The sequence below is a fragment of the Scyliorhinus torazame genome, chromosome 21, assembly GCF_047496885.1.
Source record: "Scyliorhinus torazame isolate Kashiwa2021f chromosome 21, sScyTor2.1, whole genome shotgun sequence".
In the NCBI taxonomy this organism is placed as follows: Eukaryota; Metazoa; Chordata; class Chondrichthyes; order Carcharhiniformes; family Scyliorhinidae; genus Scyliorhinus; species Scyliorhinus torazame.
In genome coordinates, this window is record NC_092727.1 from 57,143,515 (window position 1) to 57,159,014 (window position 15,500).

General features: G+C 47.7%; 1 protein-coding gene across 5 annotated transcripts in view; it reads left to right on the top strand.

Annotated features, from left to right (window-relative positions):
* Positions 1 to 15,500, top strand: part of LOC140398299 (CMP-N-acetylneuraminate-beta-galactosamide-alpha-2,3-sialyltransferase 4-like) — a 189,815-nt gene that overhangs the window by 145,987 nt on the left and 28,328 nt on the right. For 4 of the 5 annotated variants that reach the window (XM_072486823.1, XM_072486821.1, XM_072486822.1 and 1 more), the window contains one exon: positions 6,358 to 6,507. The exons of the other annotated variant lie outside the window; for it this stretch is intronic. In XM_072486823.1, the coding sequence (XP_072342924.1) occupies positions 6,358 to 6,507 (150 nt within the window). The remainder of the gene's footprint in view (positions 1 to 6,357; positions 6,508 to 15,500) is intronic. 5 annotated transcript variants of the gene reach the window in all.

Here is a 15,500-nt window from a genome sequence, read left to right on the forward strand (position 1 = left end):
TCTGCTCCTATGTCTTATGGTCTTCTGGGTGCCCAGTCTTGAGTCGTTAGATCTGTTTGAAGTCTATCCCATTTCGCAGGTTTGTAGTGCCACACAGCATGATGGCCGGTGAAGGGTTACCCCTGATGATAATTACTGAGCATGTATAAAAGAAGGTGTGTCACAGTGATGCCGTTCACTGAGGGAAATGACTAAGTAGATGGCAGCTCGAGCTATGTCTTTCCACCTCATCTCAGGTTTCACCTCATCTCCAAGAAACTACCATTATTTCCTCCCTTACAAAAGTTGCCTTCAGAAATTCCTCTTTCATATCAAATATTTATTGTCTATTCATAACTCGCTATGTCTTTGTCAGTTAGAATATCAATAAATGTTTTTTGTACAAAGATCTCTTCTGGAGTAAGAAGCTAACAAATTCTGAGATCAAACTGCAATATCAGTGTGTAATTAATCTTTGGCAATACCACTAAATGTTTCACTATCTCTCTTGATTATTAAGGTAGATAAGTCCCCAGAGCCTGATGGTATTAAGGTAGATAAGTCCCCAGGGCCTGATGGGATCTACCCCAGAATACTGAAGGAGGCTAGAGAGGAAATTGCTGAGGCCTTGACAGAAATCTTTGGATCTTCACTGTCTTCAGGTGATGTCCCGGAGGACTGGAGAACTGCTAATGTTGTCCCTTTGTTTAAGAAGGGTAGCAAGGATAATCCAGGGAACTACAGGCCGGTGAGCCTTATGTCAGTGGTAGGGAAAGTACTGGAGAGAATTCTTCGAGACAGGATCTACTCCCATTTGGAAGAAAATGGATGTATTAGTGAGAGGCAGCATGGTTTTGTGAAGGTGAGGTTGTATCTCACTAACTTGATAGAGTTTTTCGAAGAGGTCGCAAAGTTGATTGATGCAGGTAGGGCAGTGGATGTTGTCTATATGGACTTCAGTAAGGCCTTTGACAAGGTCCCTCTTCAGAAAGTAAGAGGCATGGGATATTGGGAAATTTGGCCAGTTGGATAATGAACTGGCTAACCGATAGAAGTCAGAGAGTGGTGGTGGATGGCAAATATTCAGCCTGGAGCCCAGTTACCAGTGGCGTACTGCAGGGATCAGTTCTGGATCCTCTGCTGTTTGTGATTTTCATTAATGACTTGGATGAGGGAGTTGAAGGGTGGGTCAGTAAGTTTGCAGACGATACGAAGATTGGTGGAGTTGTGGATAGTGAGGAGGGCTGTTGTCGGCTGCAAAGAGACTTAGATAGGATGCAGAGCTGGGCTGAGAAGTGGCAGATGGAGTTTAACCCTGAAAAGTGTGAGGTTGTCCATTTTGGAAGGACAAATATGAATGCGGAATACAGGATTAATGATAGAGTTCTTGGCAATGTGGAGGAGCAGAGAGATCGTGGGGTCTATGTTCATACATCTTTGAAAGTTGTCACTCAAGTTGATAGAGCTGTGAAGAAGGCCTATGTTGTGCTAGCGTTCATTAACAGAGGGGTTGAATTTAAGAGCCATGAGGTGATGATGCAGCTGTACAAAACTTTGGTAAGGCCACATTTGGAGTACTGTGTACAGTTCTGGTCGCCTCATTTTAGGAAGGATGTGGAAGCTTTGGAAAAGGTGCAAAGGAGATTTACCAGGATATTGCCTGGAATGGAGAGTAGGTCTTACGAGGAAAGGTTGAGGGTGCTAGACCTTTTCTCATTAGAACGGAGAAGGATGAGGGGTGACTTGATAGAGGTTTATAAGATGATCAGGGGAATAGATAGAGTAGACAGTCAGAGACTTTTTTCCCCGGGTGGAACAAACCATTACAAGGGGACATAAATTTAAGGTAAATGGTGGAAGATATAGGGGGGATGTCAGAGGTAGGTTCTTTACCCAGAGAGTAGTGGGGGCATGGAATGCACTGCCTGTGGAAGTAGTTGAGTCGGAAACATTAGGGACCTTCAAGCAGCTATTGGATAGGTACATGGATTACGGTAAAATGATATAGTGTAGATTTATTTGTTCTTAAGGGCAGCACGGTAGCATTGTGGATAGCACAATTGCTTCACAGCTCCAGGGTCCCAGGTTCGATTCCGGCTTGGGTCACTGTCTGTGCGGAGTCTGCACATCCTCCCCGTGTGTGCGTGGGTTTCCTCCGGGTGTGCCGGTATCCTCCCACAGTCCAAAGATGTGCAGGGTAGGTGGATTGGCCATGATAAATTGCCCTTAGTGTCCAAAATTGCCCTTAGTGTTGGGTGGAGGTGTTGACCTTGGGTAGGGTGCTCTTTCCACGAACGGTGCAGACTCAGTGGGCCGAATGGCCTCCTACTGCACTGTAAATTCTATGATAATCTATGATTAATCTAGGACAAAGGTTCGGCACAACATCGTGGGCCGAAGGGCCTGTTCTGTGCTGTATTTTTCTATGTTCTATGGTAGACTGGTACAAAAGGTGAAGTCACACTGGATCAGGGGTGAGCTGGCAAGGTGGATGCAGAACTGGCTAGGTCATAGAAGGCAGAGAGTAGCAATGGAAGGGTGCTTTCCTAATTGGAGGGCTGTGACTAGTGGTGCTCCGCAGGGATCAGTGCTGGGACCTTTGCTGGTCATAGTATGTATAAATGATTTGGAGGAAAATGTAACTGGTCTGATTAGTAAGTTTGCAGATGACACAAATTGGTGTAATTGCGGATAGCGATGAGGAATGTCAGAGGATGCAGCAGAATTTAGATCGTTTGGAGACTTGGGCGGAGAGATGGCAGATGGAGTTTAATCCGGACAAATGTGAGGTAATGCAGGTAGGGAATATACAGTGAATGGTAGAAGGCTATTGAAAGTCAGAGAGATCTAGGTGTACAGGTCCACTGGTCACTGAAAGGGGCAACACAGGTGGAGAAGGTAGTCAAGAAGGCATACTGCATGCTTGCCTTCATTGGCCAGGGCATTGAGTATAAGAATTGGCAAGTCATGTTGCAGCTGATTGAACCTTAGTTAGGCCACACTTGGAGAATAGCGTTCAATTCTGGTCGCCACACTACCAGAAGGATGTGGAGGCTTTAGAGAGGGTGCAGAAGAGATTTACCAGAGTGTTGCCTGGTATGGAGGGCATTAGCTATGAGGAGCGGTTGAATAAACACGGTTTTTTCTCACTGGAACGAAGGAGGTTGAGGGGCGACTGATAGAGGTCTACAAAATTATGAGGGGAATAGACAGAGTGGATAGTCAGAGGCTTTTCCCCAGGGTAGAAGGGTCAATTACTAGGGGGCATAGGTTTAAGGTGCGAGGGGCAAGGTTTAGAGGAGATGTACGAGGCAAGTTTTTCACACAGATGGTAGTGGGTGCCTGGAACTCGCTGCCGGAGGAGGTGGTGGAAGCAGGGACGATAATGACATTTAAGGGGCATCTTGGCAAATACATGAATAGGATGAGAATAGAGGGACACGGACCCAGGAAATGTAGAAGAATTTTCACTTGTCCAAATTAAATTTCACCTCACCCCAAAGAAGCTTGCATTATCACATCCATTACAAAAGTTGCTTTCAGAATGTCTGCATTCCTCTTTCAAATCAAATTATTATTGTCTATTAAAGGCTACTTGCTACGAATAGGTTGCAGTGGCTTAACAGTTTGTTCCTGGACTAGTGGTCAGTTGAGTTGCTGTTGAAATATATAGGGTGGGATTCTCTCACCCCGGGACCGGGCCGGAGAATCGACAGACGGGCGGGAATCGCGCCACGCCGCCCTGATGCCAGTCCGCCGATTCTCCGGAGAGTGGAGAATTGTCACCGGCGCAGAGCGCCCCCTCCCACCCCCCCCCGGCGATTTTCGGCACGGGGTGGGCCGAGCGGCTTTCAAAAAAAGCAGGGTCCCGCTGGCGTCGTTCACACCTGCTCTTACCCGGTGGTACCTCGGCGTGGATGCAGCCGGGGACGGCCTGGTGGGGATGGGGGGGGAGGGGGGGGGGGGGGAGGGGGGGTGTCCGACCCCGGGGGGGCCTCGGCTGTGGCCTGCCCCGCAATCGGGGCCTACCGATCGGCGGGCCGGTCTCTCGGGCTGGGGGCCTCTTTTGTTCCGCGCCGGCCCCTGTAGCCCGACGCCATGTTGCGTCAGGGCCGGCGCGGAGAAGGGAGCCACTGCGCATTGGTGCCGGTCCCATTGCGCATGCGCAGACCCGCGGCGCCCGTTTGACGGCGGGCATCAGCAGCTGGAGAAGCGTGGGTCACTCCAGTACTGTGCTGGCCTCCTGTAGGGGTCAGAATTGCTGCTCATGAGGCCATGTTGACGCCGTCGAGAAACGCGACAGCATTTACGACGGCGTCAACACGGAGCCTGAGGATCAGAGAATCCTGCCCATAGTGTTGGATTCTCTGCCCCGGGATGTACGGATCGTGTTCCCTGGTGGGACGGAGAATTGGGCGTCGGGGCAAAATCGGGATCAACGCCTGGCGCTGAACCGATCGTGGTGCTCCGATACTCCGAACCCCGCACAACGGCAGGGGGATGGATCTCAATGACACATTTGCATCCATTTAGCGTGCCAAGAGGGTAACGCCCCCAACCCTTTCATAGCTTTCTAGTTATGGGGCGAAATTCTCCCGAAACGGCGCGATGTCCGCCGACTGGCGCCCAAAACGGCGCCAATCAGACGGGCATTGCGCCGCCCCAAAGGTGCGGAATGCTCCGCATCGTTGGGGGCCGAGCCCCAACATTGAGGGGCTAGGCCCGCGCCGGAGGAATTTCCGCCCTGCCAGCTGGCGGAAACGGCCTTTGTGCCCCGCCAGCTGGCGCGGAAATGACATCTCCGGGCGGCGCATGCACGGGAGCGTCAGCGGCCGCTGACAGTTTCCCGTGCATGCGCAGTGGAGGGAGTCTCTTCCGCCTCTGCCATGGTGGAGACCGTGGCGGAGGTGGAAGGGAAAGAGTGCCCCCACGGCTCAGGCCCGCCCGCGGATTGGTGGGCCCCGAGCGCGGTCCAGGCCACAGTGGGGGCACCCCCCGGGGTCAGATCGCCCCGCGCCCCCCCAGGACCCCGGAGCCCACCCGCGCCGCCTTGTCCCGCCGGTAAATAGGTGCTTTAATTTACGCCGGCGGGACAGGCAATTTATCGGCGGGACTTCGGCCCATCCGGCCTGGAGAATCGAGCGGGGGGGGGCCCGCCAACCGGCGTGGCGGGATTCCCACCCCCGCCGAATCTCCGCTGCCGGAGACTTCGGCAACCAGCGGGGGCGTGATTCACGGCAGCCCCCGGCGATTCTCCGACCCGGCGGGGGGTCGGAGAATGACGCCCATGGTCTGTGATTGACAGCTTCTACAAACCATCTGAAGCTTTGATTCATTATTCTCCCTTCATGATGCTGTGGCCTAAGTGGTGAAACCCCAAGGTTTACCCGAGCAGATCCTGCCACCAGAGACCACTATCAGAGACTCACATCAGAGACCCTCTACCAGTGACCCCCACCAAAGACCCCCACCACAGTCTCCCCCATAACAGAGAATGCTCACACCAAAGAACGCCTCCATAACAGGGGACCGCCCCACAGCAGAGGAGGGAGGGGCTGACCCAATTGGGGGGGGGGGGGGAGGATCTGTTCCCTGTAAGAACACTATTCATGACACCCTATGCTGCTCTTGCTCATGTGTTTGCTTTGTTTGGCCCCTTGTTCCTGACTGTAACCAATCATTGTTTGTCGATGTACCATCTGTCAATGTTCTCTGCTGATTATTCTTTTTGTCTACTATGTGCATTCCCACGGCCGCAGAAAAATACTTTTCACTGTACTTCGGTACATGTGACAATAAATCAAATCAAATCAAATTCATTTTCTGCTGTCTCCATGCTTCTCACTCTATGAGAACGATTCATTGGCCTTATTGCACCCAGCTTGGTGTTGAGATGAGGCCATTGAATCTCGCTAGAGGCTTCTTCCGAGATTTGCAATGCTCGAAATGGAATCTCGTGAGACCTCGCGATCTGGATATTGCCTCACTTGCCCTCACCATATGGCTCATTTAAACATGTTCACCAGATTCACCTGGCACCCGGGCATCAACCCTGGGAGACCGTGTCAGTGCGCCATTTAGTCCTGGTCCACAAATGGTTGGTCAGGTGTAATGGCACCAAAATGATGCCCCAATTTGTGAGGAGCCCTCTAAGTGCGACATGGCTGGAGAGAATCTCCTTGAGGCCAAGAAAACAGCACCGAGAAACACCCTGCTAAAAGCGCCATTCAGCGGACTTTAACTCATTTTATTATTTTCCTTTGTGGTCCTCTCTGTTCCATCCATCTCCCTCATACACTCTTCTCCATGCCATATTCATATCCAGCTAAAGCCTTTCGCTTTGCTACATATATTAATTTTTTTTTTTCACATCCACAGAGACGATCCCACCCAACCACAGGGTTTTTAGCCATCACGCTGGGTCTGAACTATTGCGATGAAGTTCACCTTGCTGGATTTGGTTACCCACTGAATCAAAAGGATGGACTGATTCATTATTTTGATCGGCTAAATATGAGGCAGATGTCTGTAAGTATCAGATGGAAATAATCCCCTGGTTGGTTCCACATTCTACAGTTGTCTGAACATGTTACTTTTATGGGTGATGTCTTGCCCTGCACTTGATCTTTTTGAGGGACGCAGAGACCTCAGGGCAACAGTACTGAAACTCCTGAATGTCCAGGTATTTGAGAGGTTAACAATGGATGAGATGAACTTTGCTTTGTATGTGAAGTTGCTTTATTCTAGTGTGTTGAAATATACACGGTTATTGAATTCAGTCTGTGCAACGTACCACCACGAAATGATACAACAGTAAAAGGTATGTGACGAACTTCACTGGATGATGTTGCTCAATTTAAGGAATCTATCTGTGTCCTGCTGTAAAGCCCAGGATGGAACCACTCTCACTATGGACCCTTTGACTTTGGCAGTCATTTGTTGCCACCCTTCCTGGATCCACGGGAGGGGCAGCTATCCACATGACCTGTGCGGCTTTGTTCAGTGATATCGCTGGAGGAATTTGCATGGGTTGTTTACAGGGTGCTGTTTACCCCTGGGAAATCTACATTGCCAAAGGGACACTGAGCAAACAGAATTTTCTCCCTCCATTTCCAAATGTGTATCTGCCTCTGTGCTATCTGTGTTCCATTCTTAAAAAGATCCTCTTCCTGTGCCCATCTCACAGGAAAACCAAGATCAAAAGGTTTTCCAAAACGAAGGCTTTACAAATATCCCAAAAATGAATAATTGATTAATTGTTTTGTGTCTGGGAGTAACAATTTCTGGTTATCATATGAACCACTTTTCATCTCATTGCCCCCTTGTTTGGATCTGCATTCCACCTGGAGTTTCTATTTGCCAAATGGGGCAGGAGGTTCCATGAGGTAATGCGATCCAGAATGCAGGATTTTCTTCCCTTCTTCACTTCCCTGCTGTCCTCCTGCCTCATCATTAAGATGTTGTAACTCAAAGCGTGGTTCAGCTTGATGGACAAGTTGTCACCATTCTGAACAATAAGCAGCAAGCTCCTCCCAGTTATTGAGGTCAATACTGCCGTGTTTCAAAGAAACCTTTGGAGCCTCTTTGAAGCATTTACTGTGTCCTCCCTGGAATGTTGGTCATTTGAGAGTTGAGAGTACAGGATTTGGTGGGGAGATGGTTTTTTAGTCCATCAAAATTGATTTAGCAGGAATTTTGCCTGAACGTTTGCGGATGTGGCTTAAGAACGACATTAGCATTTGTCCGGTGGTCATCCCACTGGATGTGGAGGATTCAGCTTATAGAATTTCTCTAGCATGCTCCTGTGTCGCTGATACACAGTCCAGGTCTCACTGCAGTACAGGAGTGTGGTGACGAATACTGCTCTATACACTAGGAATTTGTGGAGATCTTTGTTCTCAAACACTCAATAAGACCAGAAGACATAGGAACAGAATTAGGCCACACTCTCCATCAAGTCTGCTCCGCCATTCAAGCATGGCTGATATTTTTCTCATCCCTATTCTCCTGCCTTCTCCTCATAACCCTTGATCCCTTATTGATCAAAAACCTATCTATCTCTGTCTTAAAGACACTCAGTGATTTGGCCTCCACAGCCTTCTGCGGCAAAGAGTTCCACAGATTCACCATCCTCTGACTGAAGACATTCCTCCTCATCTCTGTTTTAAAGGATCATCCCTTTAGTCTGAGATTGTGTCCTCTGCTTCTAGTTTTGCCTACAAGGATAAACATCCTCCCCACGCCCACTCTATCCAGGCCTTGCAGTATCCTGTAAGTTTCAATAAGATCCCCCCCCATCCTTCTAAACTGCAACGAGTACAGACCCAGAGTCCTCAATCGTTCCTCATACGACAAGCTCTTCGTTCCAGGGATCATTCTTGTGAACCTCCTCTGGACCCTTTCCAAGGCCAGCACATCCTTCCTTTGACACTGGGCCCAAAACACCTCGATCCATGTGAGGATCTTACCCTTAACACCATGGGCTCTTAACTTATTTAACAGTCTCCTAAGCGGCACCTTGTCAAGGGCATTCTAGAAATCCAAATAAATCACGTCCACAGGTTTTCCTTTGTCTAACTTCCTTGTTACTTCCCCAAAGAACTCTATCAGATTTGTCAGACATGACCTCCCCTGGGATGGGAATAGAGGGATACGGGCCCCAGAAGTGTAGAAGATTTTAGTTTAGATGGGCAGCATGGTTGGCGCAGGCTTGGAGGGCGGAAGGGCCTGTTCCTCTGCTGTACTTTTCTTTGATGTGGAGATGCCGGCGTTGGACTGGGGTGAGCACAGTACGAAGTCTTACAACACCAGGTTAAAGTCCAACAGGTTTGTTTCGATGTCACTAGCTTTCGGAGCGCTGTTCCTTCCTCAGGTGAAGAGGGCAGGGTTGCATTGTTCGTAAGGAATGAAGTTACATCGATAGCACCTGAGGAAGGAGCAGCGCTCCGAAAGCTAGTGACATCGAAACAAACCTGTTGGACTTTAACCTGGTGTTGTAAGACTTCGTACTGTACTTTTCTTTGTTCTTTGTTGTTTGAAGCCGTGCTTACTCAGTCCCATTTTATCATGCACTTCCATGTACTCCGCGATCTCATCTTTAATAATGGACTCTAAAATCTTACCAATGACCGAAGTCAGGCCAAGCGGCCTATAATTTCCCATCGTCTGCCTCCCTCTCTTCTTAAACAGTGGTGTCACATTAGCTACATTCCAGCCTCTGGGATCCTTCCAACTCCAGTGATTCCTGAAAGATCATCACCAATGCCTCCACATTCTCCTCAGCTATCTCTTATGGAACCCTGGGGTGTAGTCCATCTGGTCCAGGTGGTTTATTCACCTACAGGCCTATCAATTTCCCCAGAACCTTCTCCTCATTGATGGTCACTGCACTCACCTCTGCCAACTGGTTCACCTGGAGCTCTGACGTCTCACTGGTGTCTTCCTCCGTGAAAACTGATGCAAAGTAACAATTCAGTATGTTTGCCATTTCTTTGTTCCCTGTTAATATTTCTCCAGCCACATTTTCCAGTGGTCCAATGTCTATTTTTGCCTCTCTCTTACCTTTTATATATTGAAAAAAGCTCTTCCTATCTTCCTTTATATTACTAGCTAGCTTGCACTCATACTTCACCGTCTCCCCCCTTATTGCTTTTTTAGTTGTCCTCTGCTCACTTTTAAAGGCTTCCCAATCCTTGGCTTTCCACTAATGTTCGCCACTTTGTATGCTTTTTCTTTAGCTTTTATGCTGTCCTTGTCTTCCCTTGTCAGCCATGAATGCCTTGTCCTCCCCTTAGCATGTTTCCTCCTCCTTGTGATGAATTTCTGTTGTGCCTCCAGAATAACCCCCAAAAACATCTGCCATTGCTGTTCCACTGTCTTCCCTGCTAGGCTCCTTTTCCAATCAGCACTGGCCAGCTCCTTCCCCATGTCTTTGTAGTGACCCTTATTTAATTGTAATACTGTTACATCTGATTGCAGCTTCTTCCTCTCAAACTGCAGGGTAAATTCTATCATATTGAGGTCACTGCTCCCTCAGGATTCCTTCACCTTAAGTTCCCTAATCAAGGCTGCCTCATTACACATCACCAAATCCAGAATTGCCTGTTCCCTAACAGGCTCTGCCACAAGTTGCTCCAAAAAAACATCCCTTAGACATTCCATAATTTCTTTTCTTGGGATCCACTACCAACCTAATTTTCCCAGGCCACCTGCATATTGAAGTCCCCCGTGATTGTTGTAATATTGCCTTTTTTACAAGCATTTTCTATCTCCTGATTTATTCTGCTCCATATCCTGATTACTGCTAGGCGGCCGGTACATAACTCCCATCAGAGCCTTTTTACCTTTGCGATTGCTCAACTCTACCCTCAGAGATTCTATGCCTTCTGATCCTATATTGCTCCTTGCTATCGATGTAACTTCATTCCTTACGAACAATGCAACCCTGCCCTCTTTGCCCATCTGCCTGTCCTTTCGATAGGACACATATCCTTGTATATTTCGATCCCAGCCCTGACCCCCTTGCAGCCAAGTCTCTGTAGAACATAAAACGTAGAACACTACAGCGCAGTACAGGCCCTTCGGCCCTCGATGTTGCGCCGACCTGTGAAACAACCCTAAAGCCCATCTACACTATTCCCTTATCGTCCACATGTCTATCCAATGACCATTTGAATGCCCTTAATGTTGGCGAGTCCACTACTGTTGCAGGCAGGGCATTCCACGCTCTTACCACTCTCTGAGTAAAGAGCCTACCTCGGACATCTGTCCTATATCTATCTCCGCTCAATTTAAAGCTCTGTCCCCTCGTGCTAGACATCACCATCCGAGGAAAAAGGCTCTCACTGTCCACCCTATCCAATCCTCTGATCATCTTGTGTGCCTCAATTAAGTCACGTCTTAACCTTCTTCTCTCCAATGAAAACAGCCTCAAGTCCCTCAGCCTTCCCTCATAAGATCTTCCCTCCATACCAGGCAACATTCTGGTAAATCTCCTCTCCACCCTTTCCAATGCAGCGACCAGAATTGCACACAATACTCCAAATGCGGCTGGACCAGAGTTCTGTACAGCTGCAAAATGACCTCATGGCTCTGAAACTCAATCCCTCTACTAATAAAAGTTAACACACCGTACGCCTTCTTAACAACCCTCTCAACCTGGGTGGCAACTTTCAGGGATCTATGTACACCGAGATCTCTCTGCTCATCCACACCACCAAGAAACTTACCATTAGCCCAGTACTCTGTCTTCCTGTTATTCCTTCCAAAATGAATCACCTCACACTTTTCTACATTAAACTCCATTTGCCACCTCTCAGCCCAGCACTGCAGCTTATCTATGTCCCTCTGTAACCTGGAACATCCTTCCACACTGTCCACAACTCCACCGACTTTAGTGTCATCTGCAAATTTACTCACACATCCTTCTACGCCCTCCTCCAGGTCATTTATAAAAATGACAAACAGCAGTGGGCCCAAAACAGATCCTTGTGGTACACCACTAGTAACTGGATTCCAGCCTGAATATTTCCCATATTTGTCTTCTTCCAGCTAGCCAATTTCTGATCCAAACTGCTAAATCACCCTGAATCCCATGCCTCCGTATTTTCTGCAATAGCCTACCATGGGGAACCTTATCAAATGCTTTACTGAAATCCATATACACCACATCAACTGCTTTACCCTCATCCACTTGTTTGGTCACCTTCTCAAAGAACTCAATAAGGTTTGTGAGGCACGACCTACCCTTCACAAAACCGTGTTGACTATCTCTAATCAAATTATTCCTTTCCAGATGATTATACATCCTATCTCTTATAAACCTTTCCAAGATTTTGCCCACAACAGAAGTAAGGCTCACTGGTCTATAGTTACCGGGGTTGTCTCTCCTCCCCTTCTTGAACAAGGGGACAACATTTGCTATCCTCCAGTCTTCTGGCACTATTCCTGTAGACAAAGATGACTTAAAGATCAAAGTCAAAGGCTCAGCGATCTCCTCCCTAGCTTCCCAGAGAATCTTTGGATAAATCCCATCCGGCCCTGGGGGCTTATCTATTTTCACACTTTCCAGAATTGCTAACACCGCCTCCTTATGAAACTCAAGCCCTTCTAGTCTAGTAGCCTGTATCTCAGTATTCTCCTCGACAACATTGTCCTTTTCCTGTGTGAATACTGACGAAAAATATTCATTTAGCACCTCTCCTATCTCCTCGGACTCCACACACAACTTCCCACTCCTGTCCTTGACTGGTCCTACTCTTACCCTAGTCATTCTTTTATTCCTGACATATCTATAGAAAGCTTTAGGGTTATCCTTGATCCTACCTGTCAAAGACTTCTCATGTCCCCTCCTGGCTCTTTATCTCCTTCCTAGCAAACTTGCAACTCTCCAGCGCCCTAACTGAACCTTCATGTCTCATCTTTACATAAACCTCCTTCTTCCTCTTGACAAGTGTATCAACTTCTTTAGTAAACCACGTTTCCCTCGCTCGACCACTTCCTCCCTGCCTGACAGGTACATACTTATCAAGGACACGCAGTAGCTGTTCCTTGAATAAGCTCCACATTTCCATTGTGCCCATCCCCTGCAGTTTTCCTCTCCATTCGATACATCCTAAGTCTTGCCTCATCTCATCATAATTGCCTTTCCCCCAGATATAACTCTTGCCCTGCGGTATATACCTATCCCTTTCCATCACTAAAGTAAACATAATCGAATTGTGGTCACTATCACCAAAGTGCTCACCTACCTCCAAATCTAACACCTGTCCTAGTTCATTACCCTGTACCAAAACCAATATGGCCTCGCCTCTCGTTGGCCAATCTACATTCTGCGTCAGGAAACCTTCCTGCACACATTGGACAAAAACGGACCCATCTAAATTACTCGAACTATAGCGTTTCCAGTCAATATTTGGAAAGTTAAAGTCCCCCATAACAACTACCTGTATGAGGTGTTAGTGAGGCCACACCTGGAGTATTGTGTTCAGTTTTGGTCTCCTTACTTGAGAAAGGACGTACTGGCACTGGAGGGTGTGCAGAGGAGATTCACTAGGTTAATCCCAGAGCTGAAGGGGTTGGATTACGAGGAGAGGTTGAGTAGACTGGGACTGTACTCGTTGGAATTTAGAAGGATGAGGGGGGATCTTATAGAAACATATAAGATTATGAAGGGAATAGACAGGATAGATGCGGGCAGGTTGTTTCCACTGGCGGGTGAAAGCAGAACTAGGGGGCATAGCCTCAAAATAAGGGGAAGTAGATTTAGGACTGAGTTTAGGAGAAACTTCTTCACCCAAAGGGCTGTGAATCTATGGAATTCCTTGCCCAGTGAAGCAGTAGAGGCTCCTTCATTAAATGTTTTTAAGATAAAGATAGATAGTTTTTTGAAGAATAAAGGGATTAAGGGTTATGGTGTTCAGGCCGGAAAGTGGAGCTGAGTCCACAAAAGATCAGCCATGATCTCATTGAATGGCGGAGCAGGCTCGAGGGGCCAGATGGCCTACTCCTGCTCCTAGTTCTTATGTTCTTATGTTAGAGGAGGTGGAAGGGTGGGGGACACTACAAGTGTAGTGTCTCGGGTTTAGCAACCGCCCAACTTATATACAGGTACTAACAAATCTTCCCAGAAATCCCCACGGCCGACTTCCTGCAGCTGTAAAGGTAAGTTTTTTAAGTTATTCTTACCTTCCCGACAGGCCCCTGGACACTGCTCCAGCCGAAAATGTGATGCCCACAACATCGTACCGGCCAATTTCAATGTGCGCAACAAGCTCATTCATCTTGTTCCGTCTACTGTGCGCATTTAGGTACAACACCCTCAAACCTGCATTGACCTCCCTTTTCCTACTTGTCACCTTTTTTGCTCTGCCTGAGGGTGATGTTGTTCTTTTATTTTGTTTCTCTATTTCCCCTTCAGTTATTACACCTTCTGAGCTCACATTCTGATTCCCACACCCTGCCATACTACTTTAAATCCTACTCGCTGCTGTAGTTTGTAGACGGCTGAGCTGGCCTGTTGTTGGATCTCCTCATCAAAACATTGGCAGCCACCTCACCAATGCTTTAACGATTGACTGACAGACACGCTGGAGAAACGGCATCAGCAAGCATCTACATTCTCTGGGAATACTGTCAATCTTACTCTCGGATTCGGCTGGGAGATCGAGGAATTACTGCCGGAGTTCTGCGCATTGCTTTAACAATCCACCTCATTTCTGTGAAAAGGTTGATCAAGAAATTCAAAAATGCGGACACTTCTTTTGTCCAAGACATTAGGATTCTCCATCTGTTCACGCCGGTGCCATGTTCTCCGTCCTCGCTGCCAACGGTAACGGTCGAATTCGGAACAGAGAATCCCGGCCCCGACTTTCTAAACTGGCCTCAGCTCAACCTAACTTTATAATTGTTCTTTCAGCCAGCTAAATAGGTTTGAAACACCAGGCCATTGCTGAAGGGGGGTCTTCAAAAGTGCCAGCCTCAATCCAGTTGTTAGGAGAATTGCTATCTCTGGAAGTTCAATGGGCAGCTCTTCAACCCTGAGACGGAAATGTGTGGGTTCCGCCAGTCTCTTGGACAATATTTATCCCTCAAACAACATAACTGAAAAATCAGATGACATGGGCACTCTCAGATTGTTGTTTGTGGGAGCTTGCTGTGTATCAAATTGGGTGTGATGGATGAGGTCATCCAGCTGTTCACACCGGGTTTCCCGGCAGCGTGGGATGGATTCAATGGGAAATCACATTGCCAGCAGCGGAACCAGAAGATGGCACCGCCGGCCAACGGCAGGCCCCCTTCTGCCGCCGTGAAACACACCGCGGGTGGGCAAAGAATCTTCTCAAAGTCTTTTATATTACAACAGTGACTGCACGTTCCAAGTAGTGGGATGTGCAGCACATTGAGCTGTGAGTAGTGGGTGCCTGGAACTCGCTGCCAGAGGAGGTGGTGGAAGCAGGGGCGATAGTGACTTTTAAGGGACTTCTTGACAAATACATGAATAGGATGGGAATAGAGGGATACGGCCCCCGGAAGTGTAGAAGATTTTAGTTTAGACGGGCAGCATGGTCGGCGCAGGCCTGGAGGGCCGAAGGGCCTGTTCCTGTGCTGTACATTTCTTTGTTCTTTGTTCTTCGTTCTGAGCGCATGAAAGATATTATTGAAATGCAAGTCCATTTCTGTGCAGTAAAGTTGTGAATTTAAGAAAACAACAGAAATAAAACAAGTAAAGGACACACAGAGATTCCTAACTGTGTAGTAGTTGATTTGATTTATTATTGTCAAATGTATGAGTATACAGTGAAAAGTATTGTTTCTTGCATGCTCTACAAACAATGCATACCGTACATAGGGAAGGAAGGAGAGACTGCCGAATATAATGTTATAGTTATAGCAAGGTGTAGAGAAAAGATCAACTTAATACGAGGTAGGTCCATTCAAAAGGCTGATGGCAGTAGGGAAGAAGCTGTTCTTGAGTCGGTTAGTACGTGACCTCAAATTTTGGTATCTTTTTCCTGACGGAA